The sequence below is a fragment of the Vicugna pacos genome, chromosome 2 (assembly GCF_048564905.1).
Source record: "Vicugna pacos chromosome 2, VicPac4, whole genome shotgun sequence".
Taxonomy (NCBI): Eukaryota; Metazoa; Chordata; class Mammalia; order Artiodactyla; family Camelidae; genus Vicugna; species Vicugna pacos.
This window is the reverse complement of record NC_132988.1, coordinates 46,891,160-46,907,908: the sequence shown is the minus strand read 5'-3', so window position 1 is coordinate 46,907,908 and position 16,749 is coordinate 46,891,160. Positions and strand designations below refer to the sequence as shown.

General features: G+C 33.7%; 1 protein-coding gene across 3 annotated transcripts in view; it reads right to left on the bottom strand.

Moving 5' to 3' along the window:
• The window catches only part of TBCK (TBC1 domain containing kinase), a 177,557-nt gene that overhangs the window by 147,776 nt on the left and 13,032 nt on the right, over window positions 1-16,749 (bottom strand). For all 3 annotated transcript variants that reach the window (XM_072939275.1, XM_015249440.3, XM_031690564.2), the window contains exon 3: window positions 15,059-15,131. In XM_072939275.1, coding sequence (XP_072795376.1) covers window positions 15,059-15,131 — 73 coding nt within the window. The remainder of the gene's footprint in view (window positions 1-15,058; window positions 15,132-16,749) is intronic.

Genomic DNA, 16,749 nt, shown 5'->3' with positions numbered 1-16,749 from the left:
CCCCAAGGTCTTTATAAGAAACTACATAGTACCATTTTGTCACTATTACATATGCATATATTTCTATAAAATATTAACAAAGACTGTAAACTCGACTTTCCAATTATTTTCATGACACAGTGAAATCAGAAGAATGATTTTCTTTTTTCTCTGTGAGAATAAAACCACCATTTGTTAAGCAGGATTGAAAAATCTCAGAGTGAGTTGGGTACATTTCTGAGCCATCAAGGTTTTCTTCTCCAAAGAAGCTTTACTATGCTTGCATGGAAACTCCACAAATATTTCTTACACCAGAGTTACTGATACTGGCAGTGCAAACACACTGGGTAATAAGTTCCACTTCCCATGACCTGGCAGCATTTTGGATGACATAAAGCTGTAACTTTTCTCTAAGATAGATAGAACTGATGATGGTTCATATTTGGTTGGATCGGTACTCTAGTTCATTCCAAAGTTTTTTTTAATTAAACTTAAATTTCTTTACACATTACTGTGTGAACAATACTGAACATATTTCTACTACTATTCAGGATTTTTATTTGAGACTAATTCACATTGTTTGTGTGGACCAACAGTTTAGATTTTTAAGGCAATCTGTCACCTTACCCACAAACCATCACGACAGTGAATAGGAGATGGCCTGCCTTTTATGCACTTGTGCAGTAAAATGTTTGCATAATAGCATACTACAAACGAAAGCTTGTCAAAATGAAATGTTCAGTTCAATGCTGTGTTGGTCTGTCTTAAGCAAATTAGAAGAAATATGATGAAAATTTCCTATTCTATTTAATAGAAGTTGAGGTGATACAGTAATCCTGTTTTGATTAAAGAATCCAAAAATAATCAAAATTAATTTTAATTATTTTATTGGCCTTGTAAAATTCTTATGAGACATCATAGAGAAAGCAGAACAAGACGACATAACACTTTAATAGCCAGGGCTTTGTTCTCAAACCTAATGTAGAATCTAGGGAGCATTGCTTATCCACATAGCTCCTGCTTCCTTGGCCAGGTCACCTGAATGAGTCAGCTCTATTTCTCTTAACCTTCAGCTAGAATCACAGTATCATAATACAATGATGGAAGGGAGATCACATTCATTATAGTATGCTTTAGAAGAGAGAGTAAGAAAAAGCCTTTACTCATAAGAGGAGATTATCATGGATTATGAATGTAACAAACAATTACAATATAGCACTTTTGAATATTTACAAGAGGTGTATGATGTAAACTACATCATCGTGCTCCTATAAGAAAGTAATTGAAATATATGGCTGAGAAGGCCAAGATAGAATAAGAAATCATGAACCCCATGTATATTCTTTTATTGTATATGCAGTTTTCATTTCTCCACTCTATCTTATAAGAGAACCCATTTTGCCATGAGTATACCAACAGATTTTTGTCATAATGAAACCAGTTTTGCTTGCTTCTTTGGCTGTCAAAGAGAAAGGATTCGGTTCTCTGGTTTCCAGCTTTATAAAAATGCCAGATAATAAAGAAATCCCCACAGAGCCATTAAGATAGTCTGATAATTAGTGGATAGGACTCACTGCACTCGGAAATTTAAAGCAGCTCATTCTCTCAAAAGACTGTGCTTTTTGAACAGCACCTGTCACAAAGGCAGATACTGGAGTACTGTTGCTCTAAGAAATGCCACTGTGAGATGAGTCCTTTTAGAGGCACAGTTCACTTCTTGTGCTATACTGTGGTCATGGTTCCTGACTTTAGTATACACTTGTTCTGTAAACCTTAGATCATTCACTAACTAGGCCTAAGAACTTTAAAGTTACATATGAAAAGCACATAGCAAAGTAACTAGAATATGATATGTGTTTAATACATAGTGTGTCTTCCTTTTTCTATTCCTTCTGTTTATTAATATGATTAAATGTTTTAAATTTTAAAGTTCCTCACTTAAATAATGTCCCAAAGCTCTTAAAAGTGCTGTTAATGTTAACTTCTTTAACTCCATATACATACATATCATTTCCTCAGTATATACCAAATGTATAGTATATCCTATTTAAAAATGTAGAGAGCTCACTTAGATAAAAAGCTTCTGAAAATTTTTGCCCATTAATTATTGACATATTTTTAACACTTATATTTAAAAGACAAAAGGAGAAGTTATAACTAAACACCACTGACTACTGTCTTAATTAGTGTCTGTTAAAGTCAGTTTCTGTTAATAATAAATTTTTGATAGAGGTTTTGACATGTTACCTGCTTTTGACACCATAGACAATAATCACTTATGTGCCAAACTAAACAAAAATATTATCTCACAGTTTTTAACATTCCTCAAAAAGTCTTTAGGGAAATACTATCATAAGATTAAGAATAAGCAAAAATAGCCTGCTCTGTCAGGGCAAAAATCTGTTTTGAGAGAAAAAGACAAAAAGCCAAGGATAGTCCTCCCGTTCTTAGCCTGAATAGCTTTTTGGTGAACTAGTTGCATGACTGCTGACATTATAGAGAGAGGTCCTTTTACACACTGATGATATAACTATCTATCTAGAAACAGCTTCAAGAAATTTTGGCCAATTATTGTTTGAAAGAACTCTTAACCTTTAATTATGCCAAAAACTGAAATCGTTTTGGAGAGTATAGTGACATCCAGATGAATAATTTTAAAGAATACCTTTCGACAAGTTAACTCTTTTAGGTATCTGGGGGATAGTTTTGCAGTTTTGACCAGTTCACCCTTGCAGATTTGCTCAAAGTTTAAAATTTTATGGGGTATATATTTGGCTTATTGTATGATAGAGAAGGACATTTGACAACTTCCACTCTCAGTTTTGTTTTCAAACAAAGATAATTTCTCCCATGTTTTATTTTGCTGTAGACTGGAGCTCAAATCAAGTACATGTTCAAGCAATTGATCAGATCCAATCTTGCTCTCTTAAAAAAGTTCCTACCCTGCTAGCAATTATGGCTGCAACCCACATCCATGCAAAGACAGGATCACCTTCCATTCAGTTAAAAATCTCTGTCTTTGGATAAAACATTAAAGAAGTATTTACTATCCTTAAAAACATTGTCTATCTTGGTTTTCCAGCTATATCATCTCAGACGACCACTAGACAGAAATTGCCAAGTCACCTTTGCTGCTGCACAAGCACCCAATTTGGTGATTTCTGATAACCTGTCTACCTAAAACAGTTTCATGTCTAAGTTCTAGGGACTAGGAGCTGGCAAATCTGCTCTACGCCTTAATGCCATATGAAGACTATATTAAATAATCACTTTCTACCTCACTGGATCACTTGATCTTCCAAGAGGAAGATTTACTCTAACACACTTAAGAAAAAAGTTAGATGCTAAGCAGTTTAGGTGATTTACTGCTAAGGGAGCAACATATTCTAACACCTTATGGGTGATATTTTTATACTGGCCTTGTTTCCTGTGACTTTACTGAATTCACATATTAATTTAAAGAGTCCTTTTTTAGATTCCTTAAAATCTTCTACATAAACAACTATACCATCTTTGAATAGAAATAATTTCCAACTCTTCCTCCTCCTCCTCTTCCTTCCTCCCCTTTGTATTCTTCCTTCTCTTCTTCCTCCTCTTTCTTATCTTTATTTCTTAGATTTATTTTTCTTGACCTATTTCATTTCATTTTATTTTAACACTATATGCCTACATTGCTTGCATTTTTACCTACTAGCCAACAAACAACTGGAAAATAAAACAATTTTATCTATAATCACATCAAAGCATAAGATACTTAGGAATAAAGACAGCAAAAGAGTAAGAACATGACATTGTAAACTACAAAATATTGCTGAGAGAAATTAAAGAACACTTAAAAATTTGGAAAGAAGCAACATACTCATTTATTGGAAGACTCAATATTAAGCTGTTAGTTGTTCCCAGATTGGTCTGTAGATGTAGTGCAATCCCAATCAGAATATCAAAAGACATTTTTAGAGACTGAAAAGCTTATTATAAAGTTTATGTGGAAATGCAAACAACGAAGGATAGCTAAAGCAATCTTGAAACAAAAGAACAAAGTTGGGAAATTTCTATTTCCTGACTTTAAGCTAGAGTAATTAAGACAGTGTGGTCCTGGCATAAGGACAGAAATATAGATAAATGAAACAAAACAGAAGGCCAGAAACAAACCCACACTCACATGACCTTTTAATTTTCAATGAAACACTAAAGCAATCCAATGACAAAAGAAAAATCTTGTAAACAAGTAGAGCTGGAACTATTGGCAAAAGCTGAACTTGAACACCATATACAAATACTACACTGAGAAAGATCAAAGATCCACCATAAAATCTAAAACTATAATGCTTCTAGAGGAAAACATATGAGAATATCTTCATGACTGGGAAGGAGGCAAAGGTTTCTCAAAAAGCAATAACCATATTCAGGACACACTCATACATATATAAGTCATCAGTTCTACTGCTACATACATACCGAGGGATATGAAAACATTTGCCTACAAAACAGACATACAAGAACATTCACAGCAACTTGTTATAATAGTCAACCTGGAAATATACCAGGAGTTCATGAACAGACAATTGCTAAACAAACCATGGCATATTTATAAAATGTAATACACCTCAATAGTAAAAAGGAATGAGTTAGAATACATGAAACCACATAGATGACTCTCAGAAACATTAGGGTGAGTGAAAGAATAATTACACAAAAGGGTACATACTGTATAATTCTAATTATATAAAGTGTTAGAATAAGCAAAACTAATCTAAGGTGAAAAAATCAGAAGAGTGGTTGCCTCTGGGAGTTGGGAGTGGGATGAACAGCAAAGGTCTACTGGGAAAGTTTATAGGATGATGTAGTGATCTAATCCTGATGTATTTTGGGGAGATGTATACACTTTTCAAAATACATCAAATGATATACAAGTTTTTGTACTCCACTGAATATAAATTTACCTAAAAAAGAAATCATAAACACGTACTGAATTATACTTAATGATATACCTGCTGAAAGATTTATGGATAAAGTACACTCATGAATCTGATATGCATTAAAATAGGATGAGTTAATGAGCAGACAGTGGAATACGTGATAGATATGTGATATGATATGACAGATATGTGATAAAACAAAAGTTGGCAAAATGTTAATTGTAGAATACAGATATATTGTATAGTTCTTTCAACTTTGTTATGTTTAAAATTTTTTATAATAAAATAGGGTGATATAAAGACATTTTCAGATGAAACCAAGAAAAAAAATAGGGTGATATAAAGACATTTTCAGATGACCAAAATCTGTAAGAATTTGTTAGCATCAGAATTGCACTAAAAAAATTTTTAAAGGAAGTTTTTGAGGCTGAAAGAAAATGATGCCAGATCGGAGCCTGGATCAAAACAAAACAAAAGGTTCAGTAAACAGCAAATGCATAACTAAATACAAGAACTTTTTCCTTGTTTCTCAAGGTCTTTAAAGAAACTGTTTAAAACAATCATAAAGAAACCAATGTATGTTCAGATTTATAATATACATAAAAGTAAACATAAATTGTTAAATGTATGACAACAATACCCAAAGGATGGGAGGACAATGAATAGAAGTATATTCTTAAGAGATTCCTACATTATATATGAATTGGCATATTAATTCATGGAAGGCTGTGATACATTAAGGATGCATATTGTAATCCCTACCATAATCATTTTCAATTCAACTCAAATTCAATTCAATTCAAATCATAATCAATTTTAAAAAAGGTACCACAGAATAAAATTTAAAGTGTTCCCTTAAAGTTAGTGCAACTCTTAAATACAAATTTCCTGAGTTCATTTACTAAAGTTTTCTCACTCACTGAAAGAATTAATTTGTATTTAACAGGAGGCAAAACAATATGTCAATGAAAAAATGCTATGACAGTTGACCATTCAGGCTATACACACAGATTATTTTTTTTAAACAGAAAGTTTTCATAGGCAAAAATAATTTCTAACACACATGATCTATCATTCTCATATCACCCTGCTATTAAAACAAAAAACAGTCTTTCAAAAGTATATAATTCCTACCTCACTAGTAAAATTAGAAAATGCAGGTATTTCACCTTTTCTTTTGAATGTGTTAAAATAAGTAAATGATTCTTAAAAATTAAAAGCCCAGTATTTTTCATTCCTTTTCCCAATGATTCTATCCATTTAAACCAGACGAAGCATAGATTATCTTCCTCCACCAGTAACTTACCTTTTTAGATTAGATGATCACCAACTGCCCCATGGCCAGATTTAACCCTTTACTTTGTTTTGTTTGGATCATGGTGTTTTAAAACTTTTCAATTACTTGAAAATGATTAGAAATTCAGAGATTTCACATAAGAACCCAGATTCTGAGTTCTTTTGAAAATGTGAAAGAGATGGTAACACCAGGACACATTCTCACAGGCAACAACTAGGGCTGGAGCTGAGTATCAGTTGCCCCTTTTCAATGTGTCATCTGTTTTCCTATTTAACCCAGTTTCAGTTCAGTGAACTTCATTCACTTAAATTATGTGCCTTAACGCAAGTGAGTTTATAATCTGTTACATATATTCCCCATTTCAAATCCAGTTTCCCCTTCTTCTAACTCTAGCCATTACTCCTGTGCTCAGGTCTTGTGCTCTCTCTCTCAGAATAATGTGCATATAACTTCCCTAAAAACTTCAATTCAGGATGCATTTGACTAAAAAAGTGCATCTCTAATGGAAAATAACAGAGAGGTCAGCATTTTGCATCAACTTGTTTACATGGTCTCTGACCATCCTTTCTGTATATAGACACTGAAGTAGCTCCCTCTCCCCAATAAGAATTTTATTTTAATAAACAAAGGGTTTACTTTACTCATGACTATAATTGTGGAAAATAGCATATAATAAGTTTGAATTTAAACTTTATTAAATTTTGATTTTTTTCTAAAGATAACTGGCAATTTGAGTGACTCAGAAAAATTTCTCTCATTAATAGTTAAACATACTTATAATTGTTGAAAGGATTAACATTGCTTAATAAAATCATTTCTCTTTTTAGAAATTGAGGTATAATTAATATGAAATTTAGCTATGTGAGCAGGAAAAACTTCAGTACTTAACTGCATAAGTCACCTGGGTATACATTCAATCACTAGCCTAGGTACTGCTGTGAAGGGGCTTTGCAGATAGAATTAGGCTGCTAATCAGGTAATCTTAAAATAGGCAGAGTACCCTGAATTACCCAGGTGAGCCCAATGTAATTTCATGATCCCTTAAAGTAGAAAAAGCAAAGCAGAAGAGTCAGAGATTCAAAATATCAGAAGCTCTGGGCTTGCTGCCACTAGCTTTGAAGATAAAGAGATGAGGCCACAAGCCAGGGAATGGTGACGTTCTCAAGAATGATTCCTGGCCAACAGCCAGCAAGGAAACAGGGGTCTCAGTCCTACAACTGCATAGTATTAAATTCTACCAACAGTGCGAATAAGCCTGGAAATGGATTCTCCTCTAGTGTCTCCAGAGAAAATGTAGCTCTGGCAACACCTTGATTTTGGCTTTTTCAGACCTGAAGTAGAGAAACCACTCAAGATCAACAGACTTCTGACCTACAGAACTATGAGATAATAAATTTGTGTTCTTTTAAGCTGCTAAATTTGTGGCAATATGTTACAGAAACAATAGAGAGTTAACACTTTGCTGATGAAGGAAAAGTCTTTACACAAACTTTAACTGAAAAAGACCAGTAACCATTAGTTTACAAAGTCACAGTATATTCATAACTTCATGAATTGCTGGAAGTAGCTACAAAATCTACTTTAATACCTCCTCAAAAAGAATCTCTCATCAGTCTCAAATCTTGTACATTCTCCCCAAAGGGCCATTTCCTAAATGGCACTCTGTGGTCTCCTTGGAATTATGCTCTTGAAATACTCTAACTGATAAGAGTGTTTTGCTCATTTGAGGCCTTGAATCATTCCAACTTATCTGGACAGTTTATGCAAACAGTGTGATTTATTTTGAACACCTGCTTTCCTTCTGAGTCTGCAGCTTCATTAATTGCAGTCAGTCACATAGGCACTATATGTCTTTGTGACAAACCCTCAGTAAAAACCCTCACTCCTAGGCTCAGGTGAGTTGCTCTAACAGGCAACATTTTGCCACAATTTGTTGCTGGAGGAATTAAACATCCTCTACAACTCTCCTGGGAGAGGACTCTGGAAAGATTGTTCCATATTTTGCCCCCTTGTTTTCTCTTTGCTGATTTTGCTTTGTACCTTTTGGCTGCAATAAAATGAGTATAATGTAACCATGAGTATAATGACATTTGAGTCCTGTGAGCGCTTCTATTGAATCACTAAAGCTTGGTGACCCCTGACACACGACCATTCCCACCATCTCAGCCACAGTGACTAATGCAAATGAGAACACCAAATATGACACTTGCCGCAAGACTAAAAAATTTTCCTAAATTTTTACTAACCAAATTGTGGTAAGCAGAATTCTAGGATGGTTTCCAAGATCCCTGCTTCCTGATGTACACCTTGCATAATCCCTCAAGACTATGAATACGATGGCTTTCACTCTCATGATGACATTATGTTTTACAGTGCAGTTGACCTTATCACATGAGTCCTTGAAATCCGGATCTAGAGATTAGAGACAGAGGAGATAAGAGAGATTCCAGGCACGAGCAAGATGTGAAGTTAGGGATATTCTTCATTACTGGCTTTGGAGATGGAGGACTCTGGAAGTTGAGAGCAGCCCCTCAATGATAGTAATCAAGGAAATACAGACTTCAGTCCTACAATCGCCAGGAACTAAATTCTGCCAATAGCCTGAATGAGCTTAGATGTGGATTCTTCCCACAGTCTTAAAAAAGAAATTGACAATTTGTTTCCTCTGATCATTCTATTTTAAAGAAAATAAAATAGATTTATTTCCAAGAAAATAATAAACAAATTGCCAAAATAACATTCACATCATACTTTCACCAAAACTCATTTGTTTGGGAAATAAAATTATAACACATGATTAAAAGAAACATAATAGGGAAACAGAATTCAAACTGTATAACTAAACTAAAAACATAATTAGTCTATTCAACGGTTAATTTATAACACATTAATGACATGCAAACTCTTATGCTAACAACTTTAGGAGACAGAAAAATAAAAAAATTACTGTATGCACGTTAAGAATGTATAGTTAATTGAGCGAAGGTAAACCATACCTTCCTTAAGTAAATAATTGCAGGTAAACAATTATACACTAGAGGGGGAAAAAACTTACAACTAGATAGATAAAATGTAATAAAAGGATTAGGAGAAGAAAAATACAATTTTTGCTTTGGTTCCATATTATGGTATAGAGGGAGACAGAGGTAAGTGAATTACTTGAAGAAGAAGTGCTTATACATTGTGCCAAAGACTAGAGATACACTGTTGGGCATAAAGACAACTTGGTCTTCATGGGATATTTCAGTTCTCCAGCACTCAATTTCTTCAACCATATATTGGCAACAATAAAAACTACTTGAACAATTTAGACACTTTTTGGAAATAATTCAGAGAGTTAGACTGAAGTCAGATCTTTTGCTTGTAAAATACATTTTCTTCACAAACACACACAAAATGGAGAGCCACCAAATGATTTTGAGTAGGGAATGGATGGATCTTTAAAAATAATAACATAGCTGCAGAAAGTAGGAGTTAACTGGAGAATGGAAAGACTAAAGGCAGGAAGACCAGTAAGGAGAATGCTGTAATGCAACAGTCAAGCTGTTTGTTAATAAAGGCCTGAATTAAAGAATACAGAAGACAGCAGAAGTATGAGAAATGTCAACAAGGTTGTATTAATAATACTTGATAACCAATGGGACATAGGGTATAAGAGAGGGAGAAAGCTGAAGATAGCTGCAGGATTCCAAGCCTGAGTGAAGAGTATCTTTGGGGATATTATTTCCATCTTTAAACAAAAAAGGTAAAATAGGAAGAAAAATATACATCAATTATATAAACCTCAAAGTTACTTGACTCTACTATGAGAATTTCAAATTCATTTTGAAACTAGGGTCCTCAAAGTCAAAAAATGTATGAGAGCCTTAACTTCTACCATCAGGTTATATTGTAAAATAAGAATATCTAGTATCTTTTTCTGATGACTATGACCTGTGGCTCATCATCCAACTGTGGACCATATTTTAGAATGTGTCCAAAATCCTTTGGAGTATCCAACTCAGTGAGTAGGCAATCTTTCAACAAGGGCAAGTAAAACTTACTCATCCGAGTAAGTCAGATTATATTTTCCATCAAGCTAGTGAACAGCTGCAGCCATAGCCTGCTTCCCATCAAAGTCTCCATGTATAACCTCTGCAGTGCTGATGGTTCTCTGGTACATTTTCAAAACCATAACCCTAAAAACATATGACAAACCAAATTTTATTAAAGAAACATGCCTGCACTACTCACCATGCCTTCACTTGCAAATTTAAGGACAACACAGGAACTTTACTGCAAGTGCCAAAACTCTGCTGAATATCTGTCTATGAACTACACTTGCTAGCACTTTTATAGATTAAGAAAAAGTACACACTGTGAACAACACAAACTGGAAATACTTTCCAAACAGCACCTAGACTTAGAAGGCAAACCATTTTCCTCATGCTTGCTCTAATAAGAGTGATGGAGGTGAATCTCTCTCTCTTTCTCTCTCTCTTTTTTTTTTTAACATTATCTGGAATATATTTTAGAAAGGAGATGAAACTTAAATTTCTCCACTGTTCAGCATCTTGAATGTGGCTTTAGGGTAACAATTAAAGAGATTCACAGGCACTAAATATGAGATGACTTCAAACAAATCTTCCAAATGCTGTACTTTTTTTTTGAAATGTACTGGTTACAGGAGTTTAATTGAATTCCATGCCTGTATGCTTCCAACAAATAATTTTGATCATTTAACTGAAACTGGAGAGAGATACGGGCAGGAGAGAACTCTGGCACAAGCAACATAAAAGCCACTGAAAAGAGAGCAGCATTCTCCAAAAACGAATTCCTCATATTCCAGCTTGAATAGACTCTAAAGAAAATGATGTGTTTTCTCTTTCAAACAGGGTTAGCAAACCACCATCACAAATAACATCACTCTATAAAAGACTGACTCAATGATAGCTCCAGGTCATAGCACAAAATTATTATTTCTGATTTGGATAACATGAATTCTCAAAAGGGTTTTATGGCTATTAAATTCATAAAAAGAAATAACACAATTTTCCAGTATGATCTGAAACCTCAAGATAGTCTTAAGTTACAATACATTCGTAACATGAATTACTAATATAATGTATATATAGTACAATATTGCTTAGTTCAATGATACTAAGACTCTTCTCTAAGTTTCTAGTTTTTATTCCCCTACTCCATCCCATCGATTTTAAGGAAGGAAGATGTAAAATTTTCTTCAAAACATAAGTCCAGTAAGATATATACCTTAAGTGATGCTTAAGTTTGGACAATCAACTGCAAATAACTACCAGACAACTGGCAGCTTACAGTTTTGCAACAGTTACAGACAGATGGACAACTGAAAATCATGGGTCTCAAATTGCAACCCTATATAAATAGATTTCCTGTTTACTTTGCATCAGCCTTTCTTACAGGTGCAGGGTGCTTACTTTTGGCAGTAGGGGAAAGAACTGATTTATAAGCCATAAGGACATCTTCTCACTTTCCATAAACAGGTTATAGAATTAATTAAAATTGCAGATGAAACCTGCCTGTTATTGGAGACTAATGTAATCCAAATATGTGGAAAGTCAAATAGTTCTCAACAAAGCTAATTCAGATGGATGGATCAGATAACAACTTGGAACTGAATCTGATGGAATTATTTTTACTCAAAGGCAGTAAGTGCTGGAAGTTATATTCCAAAATGAGTAAGGGAAATATTGAACTTAACTCTAGTACCAGAATGACTAAAAACAGTATTTTATTTACAAAAATATTTAAATATATATTACCTGAAAAAATTAAAAAGACCCATAAAATTACTATACATTCTATTTTAAATAAATGAAAAAGATTATGAGAAAATGTAAATGGCATGAAAGACAACATGACATTTTCGTTTAATCCTATTGATGTTCCTCTACCTACTCAAAAATATGCTTCCATCTATGACATTTTATTCCCTGAAGACAGAAACAAAGGCTTTGAAGAAAGGTGTTTTTTTTTTTACATCTTTACACTGTAAAGGCTACTGGTATTCACTGTTATGTGATTTATGATCTCTATAATAAGGATGAAGGATGACAAGCACAGAAAAGCTAAAACTTTTCATGAGCTAATGGATTTAATCTTATTGGCAGAGCAACTGCAATTCTATCCTTTCATAGTACAATTGAAAGTAAAAAAAAGTAAAGTGATGAAAATGGAAATTTGTCTTCTGAGTCACCAGCTTCTCTCTTCTTCAGTTCTTTTAGTAAGCAAAGGAAGGACATATATGGGTAGAGAGGGAAATGTGGAGATCAGAAGGAACATCCTCCAGTTACTACTATCCTGATGCCAAGGAACTACTCTACTTGTGGCTTATGGAGTCCTCTGGAATGGCTGGGAGCACAAGGCCATGAGTAACGACATCACTTTACAGGATGCAGAGCAATACCAATCGTAGTACAGTTATGTCCTCTGGTACTTCTGGATATTCCCTTAATACTCTACCCTCTCTCCATAGTGTAAACTCCTTACTTTCTTATTTCCCAAGTACCCTAAATGAGTACTAAATAATTTTAGGAACTTTAGTAATTTTCCAGTTAGTGTTAATGTTGATTTAGTATTTAATTCCTATTTTTTTCTTTATTTTTGAAGTACTTATATGATCTCCAAGACTTCTGTGACAACCATCCTCTAAGATGACCCGCAATGCCCCCAGACTCCTGAGATTCACATTCTTGTGTAGTCCTCTCCCACAATGAATTGAGTTAATGGCTGACCTCTGTATCCAATAAGATACAGCAGAAACGACAATGTGGGGTTCCTGAGGCTAGGTCATATAAGGCATTGCAACTTCCACTTTGCTTTCTTTCATCTCTCAGATTGCTCACTCACTCAGAGAGAAGCCAACCACCATGTTGTGAGAATAGTTAAGAGGTCTGTGTCAAGGCCCTCAAGGTAGGGAGAAAATAAGCCTCCTGTCAATAACTGGCACCAAATGAGTGAGCTATCTTAGAAATAGCTCTTGTAGTCCCAGCCAAGCTTTCAGATGACTACAGTCTCAGCTGATATTCTCACTGCAGTGGCATGAGATACTGAGCTAAAACCACCCAACAAAACCATTCCTGAATTCCTGACCCAGGGAAATTATGTACATTGATAAATACTTATGGTTGTTTTAAGCTGCTAAGTGTTGAGGTAATTTGTTTAGTAACAATATTTCATACTATTTCTTCCCACAGAAACAAAGAAATACAAACAAGTATGCTACTAGACAAAGCACCTTCATTAATAACATAATATTGTTGCTATATGAGAGGTTCACAACTCAAGCCAAGTAAATAACACAGAATTTTTTAAAAATTTGAAGTATAATTTACATAGGTGAAATGCACACTCTTAAGTGTATATGTCAGTGAATTTTGACAAGTCTTGCAAGAACATTCACCATGTAAGTAATACCCTAATCAAGATGTAAAAATTTCCATTCCCCAGATAGTTCCCTCAAGGTTATTTTGAATCAGTTTTTGTATTGCCCTCTTTCCCAACCAGAGTCAAGCACTGTTTTTATATCTATCACTGCAGATGAGTTTTGATTCTTCTAGAACTTCATAGAAATAGAAGAATGTAATTTTTGTGTCTGACTTCTTTTGCTCACAGTTGGTTTTTAATCTTAATACAAATTTGATCCAGGGTGAATTAAAATAAAGTATTTTTTCATAGATAAAAATAATTATAGTTGGTTTTCAATTTCAATGTCACTAGCTTTCACAGAGAACTATTTTTTAGCCTCAATGGCTTATAAATTAACGTGTAAATTTAAACTGATAAGCAAAGAGTAATATGCTCTTAAAAAATAAAATCGAAGACATGTGACATGCAAAAATTGTAACTATAAAAATATATTTATTAAATAAGGTTCAAATATTTCTAAATATATAGAAAAGTCACTTTTATTACCACGGTCAGCTTAGACTTTTCTGAAAGAGCAAGTGAGACAATGGTGTACTTGGTATCTGTATCTTTTATCCCAGAGATCACTTAAAACCAAATCATTTAAAGTAGCAAGGAAAGTACTTTTACTCAATTTATTTGTTTTGCTGCTATTAAATTACTACCATTTAGTAAGATACACATTTTTCCTCCACTGAAAAAGATTTATTTTCATCTAGAATATAGCATTGATTAAAAAGTACTGACCAATAATAAGAATATTTCTTTAAACTAGAATGGATGATTACAAACCTATCAAGACCCATGGCAAGCATTTTTCACTGGTTTAGTACTTTATTCATTAAAGAAATATTTTTCATGATTTTAAGATAATTTCAGAAAATCTGTGAAGAAGCTCATTTAATATATTTGTAATAAAGTTTAGACCAAACACTTTTCTTCCAAAAATGCCTGAGATAGAAAGTAAATTTCATGAGTCATTGAAATGATTGAACTTAAACTGTATCATTAGATTCCACCTGATATTATTTCTGTCTATTCTTCAACCTGGCCTTTACTTAATGCAGTTCACTGTGACCCTTGGAACACCAGTTCCTGTGAGAAGTTACCACGTACTTCTCTCAGGAAAATACTCTTAATCTCAGCTAGAGAAATGCTGAGTACTACAAAGATTTCAAATTTTCATATACATCCCTGTTAGTAATTTTTTTGTCAAATACTTTGAAGAATGCCTACATCACAAAAGTTGAACACTGGGCAATATCAATATCAATTTCTATGAGGTCTATGAATTAAATGTCCTAAAATAAAAATTTGCACCTGGATTTTATTATTAAGTAAGTAACAGAAGAAACTAAAACCCTGCAGTTTCTAGTTAAAATGCCTTTTTGTTTGCCAATTTCTGCTTTTCATTTAATGTCCTGATATTACACGGTACCTCACAGGTTTCCTTTCTCGAAGCAAGTCTTCTAGACTCTGTTCACAGTGTTCAGCCACCACCACCAATCTCTCTGAGTAAAAAAAAAAAATCCATTTTATATTCTATTAACACAATGTTTTAATAACAAAATAATATACCCCACTAAATATATTAACATATAATACAAATGATATTTTAAAAGAGCTTTCCAAATTCTGTATTAACTACATAACCAAATATATAGAATAACAAGATAAACATGTAATAAAAAATACATTAAATACCAATTTCTTTTTATCTTTTGTTTTTCTCTAGAATTTCTCCCATGTGCATCAGGAAATACAGCTGGAAAGGTTTACCTTTGGCAAAAAGAAGCGATCATTCCTCTCACACAGACTAGAAGGAAAGCTTGGATAAATACATAAAGAAATTTTGAGGTGAAGGAGAAATTGGGGGCTAGGGACAAACTGTCTTGACTGTCTGGTTCAACATGAGGCCTTTGAAACTGAGTTCAGAAACTTGAGAAAGTGAGTTCAGAAACAAGTCTGAATCATGACTATGGAGAAAAAAACAGAAAATCAACTTGGGATTGTTTGTAATATCATGGGACCTGCTGAGGTTAGTAATAATATAAAGTTTTGCTGTGCACAATCTATATTATGATGTAATTTTTATTTTCCAACAGATCAATTGTCTAAAAATAAGACAGCACAGTTTTGAAGGTCTACACATTTAAAAAAATCTAATATAATCATCAGTTATCCACAGTGACTAACACACTGTCTGATACAGTAGTAGATCAACAAACTTTTTTTCTTTTTAAAAGAATAGGTGTAAGAGAAGTGAAAGAAAAGTACAACTGGGCTCATAAGTGATTGAGAATTTGATAAGGTTATTTCGGAAGAGATCAAGTTTTTAAAAGAAATTGGGGTACTATGAATACCTTTGTAAAATGAGTTCTAAGCTAAGGAAGAAGGTTAACACAAAAGACAGATGGCCGACCAAGACAGGATACAGAAGTAAAGGTGCAAGGAGACTGGAAATAGTGATAACTGCAAAGAATTTTGGTGAAAATGAAAAATGGCACAAGTAGAAAAATGAGAGCAGAAGATGGGAAAGGAGAGTAGCTGAGTAGCTGATCTAGTAAAAGGAATAACTCTCAGTAACAACTGGTTCAAGGTATGGTCTTGCCTGCTGGGAGCAGAGATGAAGGACAATGGTATACAGGCAATCATGTGACCTGTGAGGGTAGGATATTGATGGGTCACATCTTGGAAGCTGAAACTGTCTGAGGTGATGGCATTATACAGAATGATCTGAAACATAAAAATTAGGAACATTCTAAATGAAAGCTATCACTTTCAGGTAAAAAAACTCCAAGTAATCTAAACAAAAGCTTAAAAAAATTAAATTTGAAAGAACATTTAATGAGGGAAAAAAAAAGGAAAAGAGAATAGGAAAGAAAATCATGAGATAAAAGGTCTAGTTCTTTTATTCAGAAAAGAAATGAGCATGCAAAGTTGAATTCCAAGCAATTTGGTACAACTGTGAAGTTCTAGAAAGAAAGAGGAAATAATAGTCAGAAAACCAAAATGGGAAGATGCACTCCTTTGCTTTCCATCTTACCACATTTTGTCAGTTTTCCTTACATTTATTTGGCTACCTCTCCTCAGTCGCCTTTGTAGACTGGTAACTCTTCTACCCAAATT